The 25,060-nt window shown below is 42.8% G+C and overlaps 1 protein-coding gene across 1 annotated transcript in view; it reads right to left on the bottom strand.

Annotated features, from left to right (window-relative positions):
• Positions 1–14,432, bottom strand: part of LOC109571539 (FRAS1-related extracellular matrix protein 3-like) — a 108,003-nt gene extending 93,571 nt beyond the window's left edge. The window contains 8 exon segments of the mRNA XM_070769059.1: positions 6,475–6,564; positions 8,184–9,418; positions 9,420–10,245; positions 10,248–10,725; positions 10,727–11,972; positions 11,974–12,436; positions 12,439–12,594; positions 12,597–14,432. Of these exon segments, the coding sequence (XP_070625160.1) occupies positions 6,475–6,564; positions 8,184–9,418; positions 9,420–10,245; positions 10,248–10,725; positions 10,727–11,972; positions 11,974–12,436; positions 12,439–12,594; positions 12,597–13,347 (5,245 nt within the window). The 5' untranslated portion in view covers positions 13,348–14,432.
• Positions 14,433–25,060: the final 10,628 nt, after the last annotated feature.

The following is a 25,060-nucleotide window of genomic DNA, read 5'->3' as shown; positions in this document are numbered from 1 at the left end:
GAGTCTAAGATAAAACCTCAAAAAACTCAAATCTCTGTGCATTCTCTATGCACATTAAATGATTTTCAAAAATTGATAGGAGATATTAATTGGCTTTGGCCATCTATTGGCATTCCCACCTATGCATTACAAAATTTATTTAAAATTTTAGAGGGACCTCCTGACCCTAATAGTCCTAGACAGCTAACAAAAGAAGCGAAAGAAGAATTAAAATTTGTTGAAAAACACATTCAACCATCTTTCTCAACTCGGCTGGACCATGCCCAACCAGTCTATGTATATATATTTCCCACCAAACATTCACCTACTGCAATCATAGCTCAAAACAACCTGATAGAATGGGTATATCTACATACTAAACAATCAAAAAAAATCATATCATACATTGAGAAAATAGGGCAACTAATTGTATCAGGACGGAACCATATACAAACCTTAACTGGATTTCATCCATATGCAATACATGTTCTCTTGACAAAAAAGGAACTACAAATTGCCTTACAGTATAACATAACCATGCAAATAGCATTAAGTGATTTTCAGAATGTTATCTCATTCCATTTGCCAAAAGGAAAATTATGGAACTTCCTACAATTCACTAAATTTATAGTAACTAATATTATTGCCTCCCAGCCTATTTCAAATGCACCTACCTATTTCATTGATGGCAACAAGAAAGGCATAGCTGGGATCGTTGGCCCTGATATCAAAGAGAAATTACCCACTACCTATTCTTCAGTACAAAGGGTTGAATTGTATGCTTTATATGCTCTTTTGTCTCTTCAACCATTATCCTTCAATGTACATACTGATTCCAAATACCTTGCTTCCCTTTTCCCCGATTTTGTTACCGCCTTTTTATACAACCTAGATGAAGAATTATATACTCTCTTTTCAAAAACTCAAGCCTTAATTCGATCACATAAGGAATCTTTCTTCATTGCACATATACGTGCTCATTCAGGTTTGCCTGGCCCCCTGGCAGCAAGAAATGATGCTGTTGATAGGTTCTTAGCTCCTGTCTTTACGTCTGCTATGGACGAACACGCTGATCTTCATACCAATGCTAAAAGATTGCACTCTAAATACCATATTCCCCTCACTGAAGCGAGACATATTATTAAATCCTGTGACGTCTGCGCTCCTCTGCACTTACGTACCACAGTTTCAAGAGTTAATCTTCATGGGCAACAGCCTAACTCCCTTTGACTTCACTCATTGCTCCTTGGGAAAGTTTTCTTTGCTTTTTGTCTCAGTTGACACATTTTCAGGTTTTATATGGACAGTGCCTATCTCTTCAGAATCCAGTAAACACGCCATTTCCACACTTTTACTCACCTTCCCTGTTATGAGAATACCTTCGGTCTTAAAAACAGATAATGTGCCTACATTTACCTCTCACTCATTTCATTCATTTCTAATGGAATGGAATATAACGCACGTCACGGGGATACCCTACAATCCCCAGGGTCAAGCAAGTATCGAAAGAGCCCATCGTACTCTTAAAACTCATTTATTAAAACAGAAAGGGGGAATATTATGGAATACATAATATATATCTTATGTATATAAGATACACTTCTTATCCTATGAGCCCTCAATTGTTATTATCTTTAACTCTTTATTCCTTAAATTTTTAAAATTTACTAAAAGATAGTTCTGATACTCGTGCAGACAGACATTTTGCAGAGGAAAACAGTAAGAAACTGTTAGAAGCCAACACACCCAATATGGTATAAACAGTTTAATCAATGGTTGCCAGGAATCTTACGACTCCTAGGCAGAGGTTACGGTCTTGTCGTCGCAGATGGAGAAGAAATCTGGGTTCCACTTCTCCATGTCTGTTACTGAGAAGGACCCCGAGACTAGACTCCCCCGACAGGTGACGCAGCTGACGCAAATGGTCTCGTCAATGACCGTAGAGAAGCTGAAGAGAAAACGTTAACATCTGAACCCCTACCGTAGGACCTGAACAATAGCATGTGTGGAAGATTCCTGCTGCATTGGAGCGCTTTGCCAGTGTGTATGGGACTGCAAAAGCCTTAAAACCCTCAAAACTATACCTTTTTATATGATAGTACAGGTTATATCCAATCTTGTGTGCACCTCCTGTACATGTTTATTGTAGGTAACTTCGATATAGATCTTTCTGCTAAGATTGTTAACTGTACAGCATGTGCCTTGTATACGTGTTTAAACCATACTATTTCATATCATTATGTCAACATTGCAATAGTCAAGCAAAGATCTGATTTGTGGCTTCCTGTTAACCTAACAGAACCATGGACCAACTCTGTATTTCTCTCAGTTTTGCTCAAATATGGCTTAAGGAGGTCAAAGCCCATAATAGGATGGATTATTGCTGGCATTCTTAGTCTAATATCTATTGTTACAGTAGGAACCCTATCTGGTATGGCACTACACAATTCTATACAGATGTCTCTACTCAAGACTCCGTGCCTCCTACGACGGAGTCCAACTAGCAGCTGCCATGCTTAAACTAAAAACAAAAGGAGGATATGTTGGGAGGCACAGTGCAAAATAGCCTTGAAGGAGAAGGTCCATGGGAAAATGGCGAAGGGCCAGAAGTACCTAGGCATTGTGTACTGATTGCTAAGAACATTTCCTGCCTTTGGCTATGCTCGGTGCCAAGATTTAACAATTAAACATTAAAGACATTGCTTGAGAAAATGGGCCATGGATAAACACATAGGTCGTTAAGAATGCACTGTTCCTTGAAGTATCTTTTACTGATTATATCTTAGCCTTGTACGTGTTCTGCTGCCCGTATGCTCTAAGCTCTTTGTTCCTTGCTCCTATAAAAAGGCTTGACTACAGAAATAAACTTGTCAGTCCCTGCAGAGACTGTCCAAGTGTTGTTCTTTCAGGTTTGCCGTTTCCAAGTCCCAGGGAAAAACCCCCACAGTTATCCTATGAGGCAATTGCTATAATTATCTCTGGTTCACAGATGAGGAAACCAAAGCAGAGTTTCTCAAAGTTACACAGCCATTAAGCAGTGAAGCTGGGATTTGAATCCAAGTAGCCTGGTTTCAGAGCCTGTGAGCTGGAAGCCTTCCTGTTTTCCTGCCTTTAGTCTTGGGGTTTCAATAAATTGCAACTCTAGAGTCATCTTGCCAGTACTTCCACCTGTAAGACTCTGGTGCAAGGTCTTACATGGACAGGCCTACTGCATAGTCCTGGAGGCAAGGCGCAATCTTCTAATGGCTCCAATGTTGGTTCCGCAAATAACAACAACAAAGTCTGTTTCCAACCCAGTAGTGAAAAATACATCCCTGGAAGAGTGTCCACCCCAAATTCCTTAAGTAACCGGAAGCAGTACTTTCTGCCAGTGCTATATGTCATTAGGAAAGACAGTTATCAATAGATCACATTGTGTTCACTGTAGCACTATTTACAATAGCCAAGAAAGCAACGTAAATGTCCATCAACATAGGAATGGATAAGGAAGATATAGTGTATTTATACAATGGAGTACTACTCAGCTATAAAAATGAATTAAATAATGCCATTTGCAGCAACATACATGGACGTAGAGTCTGTCATACTAAGTGAAGTAAGTCTTAAAGAGAAAGACAAATACCATATGATATCATTTTTAGGTGGAATCTAAAATATGACACAAATGAACCTATCCACAAAGCAGAAACAGACTCACAGACATGGAAAACAAACTTACGGTTACCAAAGGGAAGCAGGGAGGAATAAAAGAGGAACTTTGGATTGACAGGTATACAGCACTACATATAAAAAAGATAAACAACAAGAACCTTCTGTATAGCACAGAGAACTATACTCAATATCCTGGGATAAACCATAATGGAAAAGAATAAAAAAGGATATACATATGTGTGTATATATATATATATGTATATATATATATATATATAAAACTGGATCACTTTGCTGTACAGTAGAAATTAATACAGCCTTATAAATCAATTATACTTCAATAAAATAGAACAAACAAAAAATAGACCACAGTGCAAGTTTCATTAAACATTCCATTTGGGAAATACCTTAAGTGGGGAAATTTTAAAAAGAAAAAAAAGATTAATTTGGCTATTGTAAAGATAGACATTCATAAAATTTGAAAATAGCAAATACAAAAAAGTTTAGAGTGAGTCTTTCATCAGAATTTGTAAGCTATTCCAAGAATGCTCCACATAGGTAGACATGGATTTTAGCTCTGTGTATAGTACTTAGAAAACAATTAAAAGCATCCACTGAATTAAATGAATATTAAGCAAATAAATATTAAAAAATATTTAATTAGCTTATGGACACGGACACGTTTCAAGATCCAACTATGAGCAAGCATGTCCTCAAATGTTCTGGAATGCGTTTGGCCATTCTGACCACTTGAATTTATTATAAGGTGCTTCTTTGCCAGGTTAGGCAGTGCTGTCTGCCCTGTTCTCTGACTTCTGCTCATGACTTCAGTTTCCCAAAACAAAGGCAGAATAGCATTAGTGGTTAAAAGCCCTGGCTTTGGAATCTGTGCGATCTGGGTTTAATTCCAGTTCACCTGCTTATTACCCAGATGACTTCAGGCAAGTTATTCAGCCTCAGTGTCTTCATGTAAAAATGGGCCTAGTAACATTTGCTTTTTATGTTGCAGTGACTGGCCCACAAAAGCACTCAACAATGGTAGCTACATAAAATTCACATTATTACCATCACTGATTGGCTCTTGTCTCCAATGTTGCCCAGAAAGCACAGTGTCCAAGTTAGATGTACATCTTTTTATATCATCCTCAAAAACAGAAAAAAAAAACCATTATAAACCATCTGAATCTTACAAGCATTTTACTTTAGTGAATCAGTTGAGAAGGCTTAAATTCATCCTCCTCTTTGTAGTAATTTTGAATTTTGAGAACTTAGGGAAAGAAGGAAAGATCTGTTAAACTCTAAGTGAAAAGATGGAGAGGAGGGATCGGTGGTTGCCACTGTAGTCAGTCTCATCTGAAACAGAGAAGGTAACTAACTTTTATTATGCATCTGCTGTGAGCCAAGTATGGCCTTCCCAGGTGGCTCAGTGCTAAAGAATCTGCCTGACAAGAAGGAGATATAAGTTCAGTCCCTGGGTTGAGAAGATCCCTTGGAGAAGGAAATGGCAACCCACTCCATTGTCTTTGCCTGTGAAATCCCATGGACAGAGGAGTCTGGTGGACTATGGTCCATGGGGTTGCAAAGAGTTGGACACGACTTAGCGACTAAACAACAACAACGTGAGTCAAGTGCTTTACATACATTATCTCGTGACACTTTGGACGAGGTATGAAGACCATCATTTTAGAGATGAGGGAAATGAATCACAGAAAGGACAAGGTAACCTGTTCAAGGTCACAGGGGGCCAATTGGGATTCAAACTTTGTATACCATATTGCCACTCATTGAAAACTGTTTTTCAGTAAATACAGTCCTGACTGATGGCACATAATTCAGGCAGAAAATTCATGTTATTTACTGAGAATGAGTAATGATTTATACTGAAAAAGGTTATAGAGTGGCAAGTGGTACATGGACATAATTTCTGCAATTATCCTGTCTTACTGCAAAATGATTGCTCTTGACCACATAATCAGTACATCCTTGGCTGAGTAAAGAAAGTGCCTTCGGTTAACTAGTTGCTGCCCAGTATGCTACTTTGAAGACAGAGTACATGCACAGAGGCACAGCATAAATAGGCATGTTTTTAAATGAAAGCTTTCCTGTGGGCCGGTCATTCACCCCATCTAGGAATATTACACTTCTAAGATCAAGGAGTCACTAAGATTCAGTACTGAGGCTAAAATGCCTAACAACATCTAATGATCGATTTTTAGATTTATTTATTTTCATTTTTTCTTTTATTTTATTTAGTGGAGTATAGTTGCTTTACAATATTGTGTTAGTTTCTGCTGTACAGCAAAGTGAATCAGCTATACATATACATATATCTGCTCCCTCTTTAACCTCCTTCTCATCCCCACCCCCATCCTACTCATCTGGGTCATCATAGAGCGTGTAGCTGAGCTCCCTGTGCTATGCAGCAGCTTCCTACCAGCTCTCTATTTTACACATGGTAGTGCATATATGTCAATGCTAGTCTTTCAATTCATCCCAACCTCCCCTTCTGTAGGTTTGTTTTAGTTTTAGAGTAAGACAAACTACCAGCTACATTCTCAGATCCTCTTGAAGAGGAAATCTACTTGCCTATAGGATGTCACACATAACCTTGGTCAGGTAAAATACTTCAAATTAATTATTGAAAATTTTCATTGCTTTCCCTTCCTAAAAAGTGATTTGTCAAGGATGCTTTGGCAGAAGACTACAAATAAAACCAAAGGAATTCATTTGGTGATAGTATGACATTACTGATTGTGATTACTATGTACATGATTTAATTCTTTTCCATCTCATACTGACTTTAGTTAACCAAGACTGCCAGGTATGGTCTCAATACTGACTTACCATTGTCTTCTGCCGAGAAGTAGAAGATGTCTTTAGTTGCCTTGCTGCCTTCATTCAAGATGTAGTAGATCCTCATCTCATCAATGTCATCTAGCAAAAGAGCAAGCATCATACACATATCGAGTTGGCACAGAGAAAATGAGTATGATAAGAACTTCAGTGTTTTTTATAGGGCATGAAAATACTACAATTAGTAAATTTAAAAATGATTAAATGAACACAAATCTAACTTTATAAAAAATAATGAGGTTAATAAGAATTTAACTTTTTCTTAAAGTTGCAATAGCAAAAAAATGGAACCTTATAATTTAAAATTCTGTAACTGTGCTACTCCGTGTATGATCTCTGGGATGACGAGGTGGGCATCCAAGAAGGATGCCCAGGTTCCACCTATGCACACTTCACAACACCATGGTCCTCTACAGGCAGCTTAATCCAGCTGGTGTTAGGTCTTCTATCCAAGGTTGAAACACTCGAATACTCACGAACTATTTGTTGAAAGGAATTTAAACAAGAATAACTATTGCATCCTCAGTAAGAAGGAAATAAGAATAAAATCATGATGTGTTTCTATTGCCCATTCTCTTGGATATTTGAGAATGTGTCAGTTGGGTCTATAATTGTGTTTTTGTATTGCTAACACTAGTATTTTCAAGACAATTTGCATTTTGGGATATTCATTTGCAAGAACAATTTTTATAGAACCTGATATGATTTCACTTTGTTTAGAAGCAATTCTGAAAATGTAAAGAAACTGTTTTTTAAACAACCTTCTTTAGTTTTACTCTAAAATTGCATCCAGCTTTATGCATATCGGATGTGTAAAATTCCATGTATCTCTTCACATCTCATTCATAGAGCTACATGAAAAAGTTTTATGACTATATGAAGAGCAGTCAAAGGTACCAGTATCATCACTTGGGAAGCCAGCAGGACCAGCCTTTAGCTCACCATTAGTAGTAACAACAAATATAAAAGAAAAATGATCATTAAAACATATACTCCCATAGTTAGGCAAACTTCTGTGCCTGCGTGCGTGTTAAGCTGCTCAGTCCTGTCAGCCTCTTTGCTATGGACTATAGCCTGCCAAGCCTCTCTGCCCCTGGGATTTCCCAGGCAGAATACTGGGTTGCCATTTCCTTCTCCAGGGGATTTTTGTTACCCAGGGATAAACCCATGTCTCCTGTGTCTCCTGCATTGCAAGTGACCCTAGGCAAACTTAGTTCTATGCATTTTCTAGATATAGAAATTGAATTTGAATAGTACAATAAAATGTGCAGTGTAATTTTTATATCTGAAATCAAGACACCAAACCACTATCTTCAGAAATCCAGACTTACTGGTAAACTATGCAATGATTCTTAGGTATGTCATTCTTTACTTAACATTCAAACTTAAACTGATCTTTTCAACATCATTGTAATCTTATAATATTTCAGAAGCAGAAGCTGTCCACCTGTACTTGGCAGTTTTAATGTGTAACTACAAACCTGATTGAATGTCTGAGAGCTCCAGTTTAAAGAGCAGGCTGAGGAAACGGCTGATAATGGATTTGTTGCTTTGTTTGTTAATTTCTCATTCCACTGTATTTCATTAGAATTAGAATCTTTCTGCTAAAGGACTGAGGTCAGGACAATTTCATGCAGAGCTGGGAGATCTTATCTACTTAAAGAGCAGGACAAAGGCATCAGGGGACACTGTGTACTAACCTTGTGTAAAAACTTGCGTGCTCTCATTTCCAAGGCCAGTGTTGATAATGAAGCCATGCACCGGTCCTCTGGTTACTTTATACTTCTGGAGTCTGTGGGAACTGTCCCAATCCTCTGTCTTGAGAGACCTGCTGGTAATCAGGAAGCCCACATGTCCAGGGTAAAGGTGTTCCAAGGCCAGGGCATCTCTGTTAAAGGCAGTCTGGGAGAACCTGTTGTCTAGGGAGTTTCTTACGTGAATCCACATTACCTGAGGTCTGTGTGTCTCCACAGCAGTGTTTGGGAAGACATAGAAATCAGCATGAGTGCCATCTGTCACAGTCAAGGAGAAACTGTCTTCAGCTATCGCACTGCCATCGTGCCAGTAGCAAACCAAGTTCTCGTTCAGGTCCCGCTGGGTGAAGGTGGTCATAGGACAACTGCCATTATACAAAATCCTGCCATGGATGGGGACCTGGGTGATGGTAAAGAGAAGGAGATCATCTGGGGTATCCTTGTCTTCCGCTGCCAACTCAAAGGGAATGATGTATTTTCTTTCCCCTTCTTGCAGTATCAGTTAATGGATGGTCATGATAGGTTTCTTATTATTAACACCCGTGATGAAGATCCTGAAGGTTTGAAACATGGGATTATGTTCATCAGTCTCTTGAAACTCAAAGCTGTCCATCTTTATCTCATCATTTGAAGTGCGAACATAGACTATCTTGTTGCCAGCCAACTGCCACTGAGTGAAAGAGGTAATGGGCTCCCCAGGGTGGTCAGAGATTTCCAAATGCCTCAGGCTAGGAGCCCTTGTGATGCTGAAGTGCAGCTGTTCATCAAAGATGTTGACGTCATTGGTGCTAAGCAGATCCATGGTGACAGTCACTCTGTCACCTTCTGTCAAGGTGACCCCTTTGCTAACCACCTCAGGTAAGAAGACCCTGTCTAAGCTGCCAATGGTGATGTTGAAATAGCAGTCTAGCAAAGGGTTAATCCCATCAGTCACACCAAACTTGATAAGGTCATGAAGTCCTTGGCTTGTGTGGGTGTAACAGATGAGGCCTTGGTCAATTTCACCCTGGGTGAAGTTCATTCCCAAGGTGAGGTTGTTCCTCACCTCCCCTCTGGGTTTTCTCAGTCGCTGTAGAAGCCCTTTTTGAGGCCCAGAGCGGAGGATAAAACTGAGGCTCTTATCATCTGAGTCAAGATCTGTGGCTTTGAGGACCCGATTGGTGATGACCTCAGTGTGTCCAGTCTACTTCGAGCCCATTGTTGATGGTCAGCTGAGGGGTTTCGCCGTCCACCAGGATCACCACAATGGGTACCGTCCTGTGGGTGGCGTGCTTGCCGTCACTCAGCCAGACCTCAAAACTGTCCTCTGTGGTCTCAGAGTCATCGTGCTCATACACAATGGTGGAGGCTTCCTGAATCTCCTGTAAAGTGAAGCTACGGATGGGCTGGCTCTCTGTGGCCAGCTGCTGTATGATTCGCCCATGCTGAGGGAGGGCTGTGAGCTGAAAGTGAAGCTCATTTGGTGGCAGGTCAGTATCGGCTCCATTGAGCAGTGGGGTGTCTATGACGATGCTCATTCCCTCTAGTACCACAAACTCACGGGCAAAAAGTTCAGGCTGCTCATCATTGGTGGGTAAGATCATTATAGGGAAGAAGACATTTGGGGAGAAGTTGATGCTATCAGAGCAATAAAAGGTGAATTGATCTTTTTGTGGTTCTACCCCCTTATGGATACTCTGTACCTAGTTGACATGTCTTAGCTGGACATCTCTGATAGAGAAAGCGCTGATGGGATAACCAGCTCGGGTCTCTTCTGATCCAGGAGCTGGTGTCATATTTTCCAGGTAGCCAGAGACTGGCTGACCAGTTACTGTGCAGAGAATTTCATCTTGGGGAGTGTCTACATCTTCAATGCTGAGATGTTGTAAGGTCAAGGCACCCTTCCCACCTTCATGGACAACATAAGGCTCCCTGACCAAGACCTTGGGGGCCACGTTGTTGACGGGCAGCACCACCACTTGAACCTGTACTTCTTCCACTGTGCTGTCTCCCATCATCCGCTGATGAGATCCTTGGAGAAGGCAAGCCTGAAGGCATCAGGCTGCTTCTGGAATCCAACTTCACCTCCCGTGTGGACATAGACTACTGTCCCACTGATGAGGTCCTCTTGGGTGAACTGTTCTGTGGGTAAACCATTCACCAGAATAGTGCCCAATTTGGGACTATCTTCCACAGTGAAAGAGAGCATCAAGTTGCCTGTGTCCTTTAGACCATAGATGATGTCCATGGTGATCTCAGTGGCTGTATTTTCTAGTACATCTATGGACACATCTAATAATGCACTACCTATAATAGAGGTCCTGGGACTTTTGTCAGCTGCTGCAGGATGCACAGACATCTGGACAGTGATGGGTTTGTGATGCACCTTGTCACTTACCTCCAGATGGAAGGTATCACTAGTCGCCTGGTTTCTGTGGTTCCGATAAGAGATACTCCCATTAACAATATCAGCTTGCATGAAATATTCCCCTGGGACCATACATTTTTTTTAAGTACTGCAAATGTCCATGTTGGGGACCCCAAACTAATATGAAGACAATCTGGTCAATGTCTGTGTCAGGGTCTGAAACATGCAGCTCATTACTGCTGAGGCTGAAACTCTCTCCTTCTAAGACAGTAAAGCCTCTGTTGGTGACTTGGGGAGGCTGGTTGTCCACAGGCCTCAGGAATAATGTGAATGTGCCAGGTATACTATTGCCTGCAGCATCCTCCACCTGGTAGGTGAACTGCACAATCCGAGGTACAATACCCAGCTTCTTCCGGGGGGGCTGGTAGGCAACTTCATGGTGATTTACCTGGGCCTGGGTGAAGTGCACAGTGGGTGTGTCTGGTGAATCAGTGAGCACAATGTCTCCAGCCCGGACTTGGTGGTTGTCATCTGTGTCAGTAGGAGGCATCAGCAGGGTGTACCACAGGTGCTGGTCATCTGAGTCCTGGTCAATATATTGGAGGAATTTCTTCTGGAAGTGAGTGAATTGGTATTGCTGCACAGTCATTTCTAGGGTAGTTCCTGGAAACAGCTCTGGACTCTGCAGATCAACTGGTTGGACTCTGATGGTGAAGAAATGTTGCTTTGATAGATTGGGTGGGTCATGGTCATACTGCACATGGAAAGTTATCTGGGCCATAATGGATTGAGGGCCAAGGGGTCCAAGATGGCGGTAGAAGAGTCTCCCTTCCACTATTTCTTGTCGAAGCCACTCAGTCACCACCTTCTCATAAAGTCCTTCCTTTCCCATGTAATACCAGCCTTCATCTTCAGGAGCCTGAGGTGGTTCTGACTGCCGCAGCAGCATCTCCCCCAGATGCTGCCTTGAGTTGAAGGAACTGGGAGCCAGATCCCCCCTTCTTTCTTCCTCTTCTCCTCCCAGAGGCTGGTCCTCCAGCACAAAATGGATGGTCAGGTCCTCAGAGTCAATATCCATTGCACTCAGGACAAAGGGGGAGATCTGGACTGCCTGCCCTTCTGTCACTGCGAGCCTGGTGTTGGCAGTGACCACTGGTGGTTCATCATCAACAGGGATGATGGTGAGAGGGAAGAGGAATTCCACCTGGTGGTGCCCATCCTCCATCCGGAAGACGATGTTGTCGCTGTAGATGTTGCTGCCATCATGCTGGTACGCCACTCGCCCTGCTGCCAGGTCCGTTGGCGTGAAATGCTTGCACCCTGCTGGCGCCCCAAGCACGACCAGCTGCCCATGTCTCAAGCCCCTGATGGCAGACACTTTCACCTCTATCACTGATCTGAAGGCTGTTGGCGCTGGAGAGGGGCCTTGATTGACCTTCAAAAAGTGGTAGTCCCTGGTGATAGCTAGCCACCGGGGCCAGGTTGTTCAGGGGTTTCACGACCACCATAAAGGCAAAGGGGTCTGAGGTGGCACCATCTGCGTTCACCACCTCCATCTCCAGTTGGAAGAGGTGCTCCGCATCCAATTTATCCGTAGGGGGCTGATAAGCAATTTTCAGTTCCCACAGCTCCCGCTGGCTGAAGAAGGACACTGGAAGGCCCAGGGGGTCGTCATTGCTGAGCACGTAGCCCTGGTGCCCCGGCGTGGTGACGGGAGCATTGAGAATGTTGAAGACCAGGTCATTGGCATTAGACTCCTTGTCCTCCGCAGCCAGGACGTCGGGCGTCAGGGCTGCCAGCAGGAACTGATGGACCTCCAGCATCATCGGAGCTGCGAGGCTGGGCCTGGGCGTGTGTTCTCGGATCCCTCGAGGGTCCTCACCAGCAGCTGGAAATGTTCTCGGAGCAGCAACTCCTCTGACTCAGCTCCTGGGTCCCCTGGCTCTAGCAGCTCCGCCACCATAGGCACACAGTCTCGGTCGGGCGAGGGGGTGGTGGAGGTGTGCTGGAGCGCACCCCAGCCCGGATAAAAGCCTCACAGTCTATGGCCTTGGCCCTGGGGAGAGGGGCCCCCGCGGCATCCGCCAAACGCCCATACTTGGGCAGTGGACCACCCTCGGGGGGAACAGGGGTGAGCCGGCACCTGCGGGTGGCCGCGGTCCGGGGCTCCGGGGAAGCAAAGGCCCGCACTCTTCTGTCAATGGCATGGCTCCAGCCGCGCAGCTCCTCCACCGCCAAAGGCCGGTTGCGCGTCACCAGCTTCAGCCGGTGGAAGACCACATCCACCGCGAGCATGAAGGGCAGCGCGAGCGTGGAAGTCGCGGCGTCGTAGCGCAGCTGCAGCCTCACCCGCGCGCGTCCGGGGCTGCGGGCGCCCCAGTGAGTGTACCCGACCTGGCGGGGCCCGAAGGCGCAGCGGAAGCGGCGCGAGGAGAGCGCGCCGTGGCGCGGCGGCAGGGCGTCCAACACCGTCACCTTGCACCGGTCCCCCGGCTGCACTCGAATCACCAGGTCCCGGAGCGGGTCGAGCCAAAGCGAGCGGCGCACGGGTACCCGGAGCCCGGGGTTGGCAAGGAGGATGCTGGGGCCGTCGGGGCTGCTGCGGCCGAGGGCGCCCCAGGTGGGCAGGTAGGGCGCCCGAGGGGGCTCAGCCTCAGGCGAGGGTGTCTGTCCCTGTAGGGCAGAGCAGCTCAGGAGCAGATAGGCGAGCGCGGCGGCAAGCTGCCGGGGCGTCCCAGCAGGGCGCGGAGAAATGCCAGCCATGGGACCTTGGCGCTGGGCTGCCGGAGGGTATCCTGTCTGCAGAGTGGCCCGTTCAGCAGCAGGTGCAGGCGGTGGAGATGGTGGCTGCTGTCCACTCTGGAGCGGGTGAGCGGACTCAACAAGAGCCCGGGGCTGCGCTTCAGCTGCGGCAGGTAAAAGCAGCGGGGGGTGGATAGGGGAGTGCTGGTGGGAAGGGGGGGAAGGGGCGCAGCCACCTCTGCTCCTCCCCCTCTCCAGGCTGTCCACTGCAGGCACCAGGCGTTGTCCAGATGTGCCCCAGCGCTTGGAGCCCTAGGAGCGTGCGGGAGCACTCCCCTCTGCCCCTTGGTGCCTTTACCCAGGGTATCTTACCGACCTTCGAGCCTGAAGGAGTGGCCGGGCACCGTGCAACCCTGGGCTGCCTGCCTCGGACCAGTGGGTCTGGATACTCTCCTTCCCGGGCGGCTCAAAGGGATTGTCCTCCAGGGCCCGAGACGGTGACCATTGCCGGGTCAGTTCTGCTCCTGTGAGACACTGCGCTCCAGCGGTCCATTCATCCAGGCAACGGTCTTTCTGAGAGTAGGGAGAAATCCCATTCCTCTTCCTTACCGCTGACAAGAGTGCATTTTCCAGCCAAAACTGAGTCTCACTTTGGACATGAAAGATGCTAGAGGGAGCTATTTTGCAAATAGGATTTTCTAGCTGTCTGCCTGATAAAGCAGCTTATTCCAGATCCTGTGATTTCTTGCTTACAAAATAACCCCGGCATTTCTCCTTCTCAGTTTTGGGGGGAAGAGCACTAGCATCCAGACTGGTGAACTTGAACAGCTTTTGTTTCTAGTCAGTGGGTCTCACATACCACACAAATGGATGGACCGGATGGCTTTTATTTTCTTAGACGGTGATTTCCATATCTGATCAACAGTGACTGCCTCTGAGTTTATTAGATATGCCGTTTTCTAATTACTTTCTTTGTAGAAAAATATATCGGTAGCCAAAGGGGAGGATGTCAAGAGAAACAGTAACAGAGAAAATACTTATCATAGTTACTTGGATCAATTTCTGTGAATTAACCTATTTAACATCTGTAATGAAATTTGGCTTTCAGATCTGGGATGCCTACCCTCCCTGGTGTGGGGTTAGGTTCTTAGCCTCATACTCATGTTTTAAGTATCAGAGGTGTCCACTTAGCCACAGTGTGGAGTAATTTCTTCCTGTAAATAAAATGGTAGTTACTGTGATTTTTAGAAAGCAATTAATGTAAATGTGAGAGACACCTATTGATGATGGAGAAATAGATGCATCTAGAACTGTACTGATAACAATGGCTTTAAGGGGAATATAAACCTGTAGAACGTTATTCTTAAGTTATTCTTTTGATTTTTTTTTTTTTTTACAATTTTTTCTAACAGCCTGTTTTATTCACTTGAGCAGCAGCAGCAACAACTGACTGACTCCCAGAGCAGGAATAAACTGCTAGTGGATTGAAATAGTTAATTTCCTCCCTAAATATTTCATTTAACCAACCAGTGACATGCTATGGGTCTATATAACCCTCCAAAGTAGAATACTACCTAACACACAGAACATTAAGAGATGATAAATTTGAAACAATATATATTAGCCTAATTATGCAGAGCTCCTCTGGTGTGTCTGGAAAGTATTTATTAAGAAAATTGAAACATGGGTCAAATTTCACTGTAAATGAAAGAGGCATTATATTTTGTAAAACTCCTACCTTGTCCAAATTTTTTAAATTAATAAAACTCTCATTTGTCTCCATATATTAAATTTTACCAAGTGCATGTTCTTATGTGAGTGTAATTTTGGTTCCCATTCAAGCATCACTCAATCTGGGTAACTATCTTGCTCATGTGCTATTATCATTATAGGCAGAGATGGGGAGGGCAGTTGAGCTGACAGTCAAACTATGTTGATGTTTTTGTCCTGGGATCCGCCCCTTCCAGCTAACATTCCTTCTCTTCTTCACTATGAAGCTTGTTGAAGGTGGTACTTTTTCTTCTTGTGTTTTGTTTGTTTTTGCTTACTATCTCCATTTCATAACCTCCTACAAAGTCCCTCTTAGCACGCTTCCATTTCAACAAAACTCCTGCTAAGGTCATTAGTAATCTAGATGGAAAAATCCAATAGCCATCCTTGGTATTCTCCATTTGCCATACCCTTCTGGTTTTCCTCTTTTCTTTCCTCACTCAAATCCTAATTTCTCAAAAAGTCTTTTTTCTATGCTCCCCAAGCCACATTAAATCTCTGCAATTATACATTTACAGACCATTTGATTAAGATCTGTCTTCTCCACTGGACTTTAAGCTCCACGAGAGTGGGGCGTGTACTCTGTTCACACCTGATACCTAATGCTTATGCCCCCCACCCCGTAGAAGGTACATGATAACTGTTTGTTGACTGAATGAATGGACAAAAGAATGAAAGTCTCAGAATTAGTAACTACATTCTATAAAGCCAAGGTGTTAGGTAGAAAAAACCCAGTGCAAAAGTAGGATCACTTCTTTCTTTCTGCTTCATACTATGACAGTTTATTAGAGGCTGGTGATGGTTCTGTTCAGAGGACACAAATTTGATTTCCAACAACTATTTATTAGAGTTTTATTTGCACAGGGCAATTTAAGTTATCCATATTGTATTTCTTTTATCTCTTGCCTTCCCAAATTTCTCTTTTAAACCTGAGCTGCATTTCAAGCCTATATTAAGTGGGAAAGAAAAGAACTACAGCATATATATGTGTATATATATAGAATCTAGAAAAGTGGTACTGATGAACAGGAATACAGAAGCTGACCTAGAGAATGGACTTGTAGACATGGGGCAGGGTTGGGGGGTAAGGAGAGATTGGGACAAACTGAAAGAGCAGCACTGACATATATACCCTGCCGTATGTGCCATAGCTAGTGGGGAGCTGCTGTATAGCACAGGGATCTCAGCTCAGTGCTCGGGGATGACCTGAGAAGACCGGGATTGGGGAGTGGCAGGGAGGCTCAAAAGGGAGGGGATATATTTATTCATATAGCTGATTCATTTTGTTGCCCTGCAGAAACTAGCACAACACAACATTGTAAAGCAATTATAAAGAAAAAGAAGAAAGAACCAGAGACTGTGCGCTATGCTGGTGGTTTTCATATGCCCTATGTCACTGGATTCTTTTGGAACCCTGCAAGGTGGCTGTGTGTCTTATTTTTGAATTATATGTAATGATAGACCCCATCTCATACAGCTATTATAAACATTAAATAGATCACTGCACATAAAAAGCTTTGAATAGTAGCTGGCACACAGTGTTCAATAATGAAGTTACTATTACAATTACAGATGAGAAGTGGAGATTTACAGGAGTTAAGTAGAAAATTTTTACCTTGTAAACTAATTCAACTATCACTAAAAGTGTGTCCTGCAGAGAGGAGTACTTACATGCCCCTGTCACCCCAGGAGACTCTCTGTCATGCCCACTCCATAAATACTTGGCTCTGCCTGAAGTTAGAAAATGGTATTTAATAGGTCACCGAAAAGAAACTATATGTGCAAATATTGTGCTTGTGCTTTGGCAGGGAGACAGTCCATTTTCAGTAAAGTCACATTCAACTTCAGGAAAAATGACTGAGAACAGGTGGAAGGCGGTGCCTCAAGAACTAGGAAGTTCCACACCACTATTTCTGTTCCCCATCCAAGGCTAATGGAGCCCAGTTATTCAATCTGATCTTTGCTGAAGCTGCTTTTTCTCTACTAACTGGAAAAATAAAAGGGCCTAAACCCTAAATTTTGTAAGATGAATGCCTCACCACAGTAAAACCTACCCAGAGGCTTTCCTCTAGTCGACCTTGGGGCCAACAATGGATTCTTGAACATTAAAGAACATGTTCCAGTAAGGCAACAGGTTAAAAAAAATAACCCCCTCCTCCCCAAAACTTTAAAATGACCTCTATTGGCTGTGTAGGTCCTATGTCATCTGCCAAGACAGCAGCTTCAAGAGGGGTTAAGCACACAGTGTCTGGCATTGGCCAAGCCAACTTTGCCCCCATTACACATGCGGTTAATTGGCATCTATGTTCCTATTGATCCCTCCCAGCCTGAAGAATGCAGTGGCCACAGCTCCACCTCAACGGCTGTATCCCAGGACCACATCTTCCTTTGCATAATCGACAACGGTCTCCCTACCCTACAGGCTGGGCACCACTGTTTTCTGTGCCTCCACATACTAGAGGGTGTTGTTAAAGGCAGGCCCCACCCAGTTGGCTACCCAACGGGAGTAGCCACAGAGCCTGTATCAGAGATATGATGCCGGACTCTTTAACTTAAACTCACCCAATAAATACTGCTGCTGTTGTTGTTCAGTCACTCAGTCATGTCCCTCTCTTTGCGACCCCATGGACTGCAGCGTGCCAGACTTCCCTGTCTATCACCACCTCCCTGGAGCTTGTTCAAACTCATGTCCACTGAGTCAGTGATGCCATCCAACCATCTCATCCTCTGTCGCCCCCTTCTCCTCCTGCCTTCAATCTTTCCTAGCATCAGGGTCATTTCAAATGAGTCAGCTCTTTGCATCAGGTGGCCAAAGTATTGGAGCTTCAGCTTCAGCCTCAGTCCTTCCAATGAATATCCAGGGCTGATTTCCTTTAGGATTGACTGGTTGGATCTTCTTGCAGTCCTAGGGACTCTCAAGAGTCTTCTCTAACACCACAGTTCAAAAGCATCAATTCTTTGGTGCTCAGCCTTCTTTATGTTTCCAACTCTCACATCCATACATGACCACTTGAAAAACCATAACTTTGACTAAATGGAGCTTTGTTGGCCAAGTCATGTTGCTGCTTTTCAATATGCTGTCTAGTGTTTGCCATAGCTTTTCTTCCAAGGAGCAATCTTATAATTTTGTGGCTGTACTCACCATCTGCAGTTATTTTGGAGCCCAAGAAAATAAAATCTGTCACTGTTTCCATTGTTTCCTCATCTACGTGCCATGAAGTGATGGGACCGGATGCCATGATCTTTGTTTTTTGAATGCTGAGTTTTAAGCCAGCGTTTTCACTGTCCTCTTTCACCATCATCAAGAGACTCTTTAGTTCCTCTTTGCTTTCTGCCATAAGGCTGGTGTCATCTGCATATCTGAGGTTATTGATATTTCTCCCAGTTATTGATATTGATACTGCTAGTTATGCTATTAATGTGAAGTCAGCACATTTGGGAACTGGGTGGTATGGGGAAGGAGAGGGGATTCAGAATATATTTTCCTGCTCTTCTGAGATTCCACCTAATGTCTGGAAGAGAGCAGATGACAGAGACATCATGACAGAGAGAGCTGCCCTTCAGGCTGTTGTGTTCATGATCCCCCAAAGAAAGGGCTCCTATGCAGATTGTAGCTGCTCAGGGAAAATGCTTGAAGGCTAAGGGTTAAGGGCAGGGGAGCTTATGGAGTTGAGTGAGGAAAGGACTCTTCTATTTTGCATCAGGACAAAGAACTGATTCAAATGCTTTCATTCCTGATTGAAAATAAGACCCTGGAAGACCAGAAGGGATTCTTCTAACCTGCCACATGATAATTGATTATCTTACTTTCAATCATTCAACACTTCACTTCAAAGGAAGGTGTTAAGAACATATGTTAAAAAAAGAATCAGAGCTAAAAAAGATTGAGTGATTTTCTAATCTAACTGATATTCTTTGCTCCTTGATTGTATATTTTGATATCATGTCCATTTAGCAGTGATTTCCTTTAAAGTAGTTTCAAAGATTTAGGAGCCAAAGCTCACATGATGAGGAAGAGTGATAGTATTTAATTGGCAGTGTTTCTTTTTTTGGGGAGGGAGTGGAAATCTTAGTTGAATCTGATGTCGGAATAATTTAAAGGGGGCAATATTTTGTTCTTTATCCTGGCTTTCCATTAATAGAATTTGAGTGATTTAATAGGAAGTCTGGCTTTTAAGCAGTTCTGTTTATTTGTCTTCAAGTTTTATGTGATGGGGAATTATTTATTTTTAGTGTCAGCATTTCTCTCTCTTAAGAATTGATCTGTTGCATATTATAATCATGGCTTCCACTCCAAAATTTACAGCTCAGCCAAATTGTAAAAATGATTCCTTACTGTATTTATCAATTACATACAGTTACTGTAGTTGCTGTGGTTCAGTTGCTAAGCCTCGTTGCCTCTCAGCTTTTTTTCTTTTGCTTATGCTTTCGGAGTGTTATATTTTTACTTTTTTCCTTTCAATCAATAAGATAAGTATGGAATATGCATAGAAATACAGAACTAGTAAGGTATGATTCTACCTTTATTAAATATAGTTTATAGGGAGATTAAAACTAGCACTAACTTCAGTTCAGTTCAGTCCAGTTGCTCAGTCGTGTCCGACTCCTTGTGACCCCATGAATCCCAGCACGCCAGGCCTCCCTGTCCATCACCAACTCCTAGAGTTCACCCAGACTCACGTCCATCGAGTCAGTGATGCCATCCAGCCATCTCATCCTCTGTCGTCCCCTTCTCCTCTTGCCCCCAATCCCTCCCAGCATCAGGGTCTTTTCCGAGGAGTCAGCTCTTCGAATGAGGTGGCCAAAGTATTGGAGTTTCAGCTTTAGCATCATTCCTTCCAAAGAAATCCCAGGGCTGATCTCCTTCAGAATGGACTGGTTGGATCTCCTTGCCGTCCAAGGGACTCTCAAGAGTCTTCTCCAAAACCACAGTTCAAAAGCATCAATTCTTTGGCGCTCAGCCTTCTTCACAGTCCAACTCTCACATCCATACATGACCACAGGAAAAACCATAGCCTTGACTAGACGAACCTTTGTTGGCAAAGTAATGTCTCTGCTTTTCAATATGCTATTTAGGTTGGTCATAACTTTCCTTCCAAGGAGTAAGCGTCTTTTAATTTCATGGCTGCAGTCACCATCTGTAGTGATTTTGGAGCCCAGAAAAATAAAGTCTGACACTGTTTCCACTGTTTCCCCATCTATTTGCCATGAAATGATGGGACCGGATGCCATGATCTTCGTTTTCTGAACGTTGAGCTTTAGGCCAACTTTTTCACTCTCCACTTTCACTTTCATCAAGAGGCTTTTGAGTTCCTCTTCACTTTCTGCCATAAGGGTGGTGTCATCTGCATATCTGAGGTTATTGATATTTCTCCCGGCAATCTTGATTCCAGCTTGTGTTTCTTCCAGTCCAGTGTTTCTCATGATGTATTCTGCATATAAGTTAAATAAGCAGGGTGACAATATACAGCCTTGACGTACTCCTTTTCCTATTTGGAACCAGTCTATTGTTCCATGTCCAGTTCTAACTGTTGCTTCCTGACATGCATATAGATTTCTCAAGAGGCAGGTCAGGTGGTCTGGTATTCTCATCTCTTTCAGAATTTTCCACAGTTTATTGTGATCCACACAGTCAAAGGCTTTGGCATAGTCAATAAAGCAGAAATGGATATTTTTCTGGAACTCTCTTGCTTTTTTGATGATCCAGTGGATGTTGGCAATTTGATCTCTGGTTCCTCTGCCTTTTCTAAAACCAGCTTGAACATCAGGAAGTTCACAGTTCACATATTGCTGAAGCCTGGCTTGGAGAATTTTGAGCATTACTTTACTAGCGTGTGAGATGAGTGCAATTGTGTGGTAGTTTGAGCATTCTTTGACATTGCCTTTCTTTGGGATTGGAATCAAAACTGCCCTTTTCCAGTCCTGTGGCCACTGCTGAGTTTTCCAAATTTGCTGGCATATTGAGTGTGGCACTTTTGCAGCATCATCTTTCAGGATTTGGAATAGCTCAACTGGAATTCCATCACCTCCACTAGCTTTGTTCGTAGTGATGCTTTCTAAAACTAATAGTACTGTACATTTAAAATAGCTAAGATGGTAAATTTTAAATTATGGTTTTTGACTATAATTAAAATCGATTTTGAATATGTCACATATAAATACAAACAATTATATAACATACCTGTTTAAATTTTAAAAGATCAAAATGATACATAGTCCCATAGTGTATCAATTTGTGATTTTTGAAACAAGACAATAAAATCTGAACATTTAAGGAGAAATAAAGAGAAAATTCTGTCATTTTACAAGATCTAGAGACTGAAATTTTTCTTGAAATTCCTTGAATTGTTTATTTCAAATTGTTTGCTACCATAACATCATCGCCTCAATGGACATGCATTTCAGCAAACTCTGGGAGATAATGAAGGACAGGGAAGCCTGGTGTGCTGCAGTCCATGGGGTCTCAAAGAGTTGGACATGACTTGGCAACTAAACAACAACAAAGATATGTTTAAGTTATTAACAAAGTTAACAGTACACCAGTAATGACGCATGACAGTTTGAGGGTAGCTTCTGGAAAGATCTTATTCTTCCATGCTGCTGCTGCTAAGTCACTTCAGTTGTGTCCGACTCTGTGCGACCCGATAGATGGCAGCCCACCAGGCTTCCCCGTCCCTGGGATTCTCCAGGCAAGAACACTTAGAACATATCAAATATTTAATAGTTACTTTATTGCATTTCTTTATAAAAGAATAAGCCAGAAACATACTAGCTCCTAGAAGTGGTCGGGTTTATTTACTTGGTTCAAGTCACAGATGCTGGCCTTGGGTAGCCTGGGTAAAGTCCCTCCTCCACCACCACCAGCAGTGAGATTTAAGTATATTAGTTCTTCTTAGCCTCATCATCTTTACCTGTAAATTGAGGATAGTTTTCTTAATACTAAAGTAAATAAGATAGTGCATGGTGTTCTTAACAGAGTAATTTGAATTGTAACAAGAAGAAAGATAATCTGGGAGATGGGAAATAACTGGCTAAAATTGATGGCTTTCAGAAATACACCTGCATGAATGGAAGATGACAAAGGTCCACAAATACAAGCTACATGACAATGATTAGAAATTTAACTGGATCCCACTTCTTGGGGAGCTTCCCAGGTGACGCTAGTGGCAAAGACTCCCCTGCTGATGTGGGAAGTGTAAGGGATACAGGTTTGGTCCCTGGGTTGGGAAGATCCCTTGGAGGAGGGTATGGCCACCCACTCCAGTATTTTTGCCTGGAGAATCCCATGGACAGAGGAACCTGGCAGGGTACATACAGTCCATAGGGTTGCAAAGAGTCAAACATTACTAAAGCGACTGAGCAAAAGCATGCACTTTTGGAGGGGAGGAAGAGAGCAGCTTTCAACTGTGCCTTAAAACCCAGAAGTCATCCGCAACAATAAGATCTCAAAAGGAAAGTTGATAAAGAAAGACTTTTCGAAACCAAGATGATATTAGAGGGATCATGTGAGATTCTAAATTCCAAATAAGGTGATTGTTTCTCTTATCTGGTCAATTTTGTCACATAGATATTACAGATACCAGAATGAATCGGAATGTTGATAAGGTTTGGGAAAACTGCATCCTAAATGTTATTTTGATGTGAAAGGATGCCAAACACTAAGTGCTCATAGTAACCTTAAATGTCTTTCAGAATCTCCATGTCTGCTTTTACATGCCCTTCAGATTGGATAGAGAAAGCTGCATTTCTCTAGGATTTTGTTTCTCTGATGGGAAAAACGTATAAAACTGAGATACTTTATGATGTGAAACTCATCCAGGTGAGTAAGGGTGGCAATAGTTAACTAAATGCTTAGCTTTTTTGCTCTCTACTAAAATGGGTATCAGTGAGGTTATTGCAGGAAAGAAGCAAGTTCACTGCTGTGCGTTACAGGAATTCTTAAAAATGTATTGTGAGCACATATATTTAACAGTATTCCTGGCAGGATAGTGATAAAACAGTGCAGTTCCTTTGACTTTGCTCTAATGAGGATCTACATCCAAGGATTATAGGAAATGATATACTTGGAATTTGGGTCATCTCCACAGTCAATTAATTATATTTTCATGATAGGAAGCCAGATATAAAATAGAGTGACTTTGAGTCTTTGCATACTTTATTTTTTCTGGTGATGGTGTTTGATTTTTATTTCTGTAGCACAGAGATTTAAATACTCGATGACATCAACCATTTGATCTTCCTTTATCATTACAATTTATTACTTTTTATGTCATAAGATAGTCAATGGACTTTTCAAAGGGATAAATGCAAACTTTCAGTATTTGGGGTTATTTTTAAATTTTAAGTCTATGTTCATTGTCAATTCAAAACCATGGTTTGACTAAAAAGACAGATGACTAGTCAAAGCTTTTTTTTTTTCTGATCTTGTTCATTCAGCTAATCAAGGTGTGCAATCTGTACCTACAGATCTTCCTTTTCCTTACAGGTGTCTGTGTCCTAATCCCCAGGATGCATGAATATGTTATGTGACATGGCAAAGGAAAACAGCATTATGGATGGAATTAAGGATGCTAGTGAGCTGACCCTGAGATGGGGAGACTATCCTGGACTAGTGGGTGAGCCTAATATAATCCCAAGGGTCCTTAAAGGTGAAAGAAGGAGGCAGATGAGGGAGAACAAGAGAGATGGCAGCATGGAAAGGACTTGGTCTGACATCGCTGGCTATTAAATGGGGCCACAAGCCAAGGAATGTGAGTGACCTCTAGAAGCTGGAAAAGACAAGGGAATTAATCATCCCTACAGCCTCCAAGAGGAGCCCAGTCCTGCCAGCACCTTGATCTCATCACCCATTTTGGGCCTCTGGCCTCCAGAAATGTAGGATGATAAATTCTTGTTGTTTTAAACCATGAAGTGTGTGTTACTTTGTTAGGAAATCAACAAATATTTATTATCTACTCTGGACCCAAGGAGGTAGAGGTGGTCCCTAGGGGTCTCAGCAAAAACAGTAGGGGCAGCTTTCAGAGTAGGATCTCTAAGAAAGGACTGTGAGGCTGAGAGGAAATGCGAGGAGTCTCTGGGAGATACCATTTAGGTCTGGGAACTCATGTCTTTGAAGATCTTTTCATTTCTTCATCTTCTTCATGCTTTGGGTATTTTGTTTCCTCTCCCAGGAAACTGGCGTTTTCTGCAGAAGACTTTTGTTTCATGGAAATACTTGTCTTTCCAAAAGTAAATGAAGTCAACAGTATGAGATTCAGGCATCCAAGTAATTAGACATGGTCTTCTGTTGTTTAGCATCTTTTAAATTAATGGAAAATTAATTTTGTGCACTTCAATAGCATTTTTACTTTGAAGGATCAAAGAAAATATGTTCTACAGATTTGTATTCAGGATGCTTTCCTTCAGTTTGCTCCCTGGGAATATGAGCTGTACCCTGCTGAATGTCCACAAGTCCCCCAGCAAATAAGAAATGCTCTGATGCTTAGCCAAGAAAAATGTTGGCAGAAACTGCAGGAAAGACTAGACTTATAGGAAGCTCCCTGAAGCAGGATCTTAAGAAACATTAAATGGAGGGCATGAGAAAGCTGAAACCACCCTCTACTCATTATCCAACATAGTCACATTTTCCCATAAGCCTTATTTTTATGTCCAACTATAAACCTGGCTTCATTATGATTATACTTGTCCGAAACTTGTCAAGTTTTTTGTTGACTTGTTTTTCTCTTACTGTCCTTTTTTTGGTGGCTTCCCTGGTGGCTCCAAAGGTAAAGAATCTGCCTGCAAAGTAGGAGACCCGGATTTGATCCCCGGGATGGGACGATCCCCTGGAGGAGTGCATGGCTACCTTCTCCAGTATTCTTGCCTGGAGAATTCCACGGGCATAGGAGCCAGGCAGGCTACAGTCCATGGGGTCACAAAGAGTCAGACATGACTGAGCAACTAACACTTTCACTTTTAAAGGACA

Source organism: Bos indicus, chromosome 17 (genome assembly GCF_029378745.1).
Source record: "Bos indicus isolate NIAB-ARS_2022 breed Sahiwal x Tharparkar chromosome 17, NIAB-ARS_B.indTharparkar_mat_pri_1.0, whole genome shotgun sequence".
In the NCBI taxonomy this organism is placed as follows: domain Eukaryota; kingdom Metazoa; phylum Chordata; class Mammalia; order Artiodactyla; family Bovidae; genus Bos; species Bos indicus.
The sequence above is the reverse complement of the archived record's forward strand: the minus strand, read 5'-3'. Positions and strand labels throughout refer to the sequence as shown.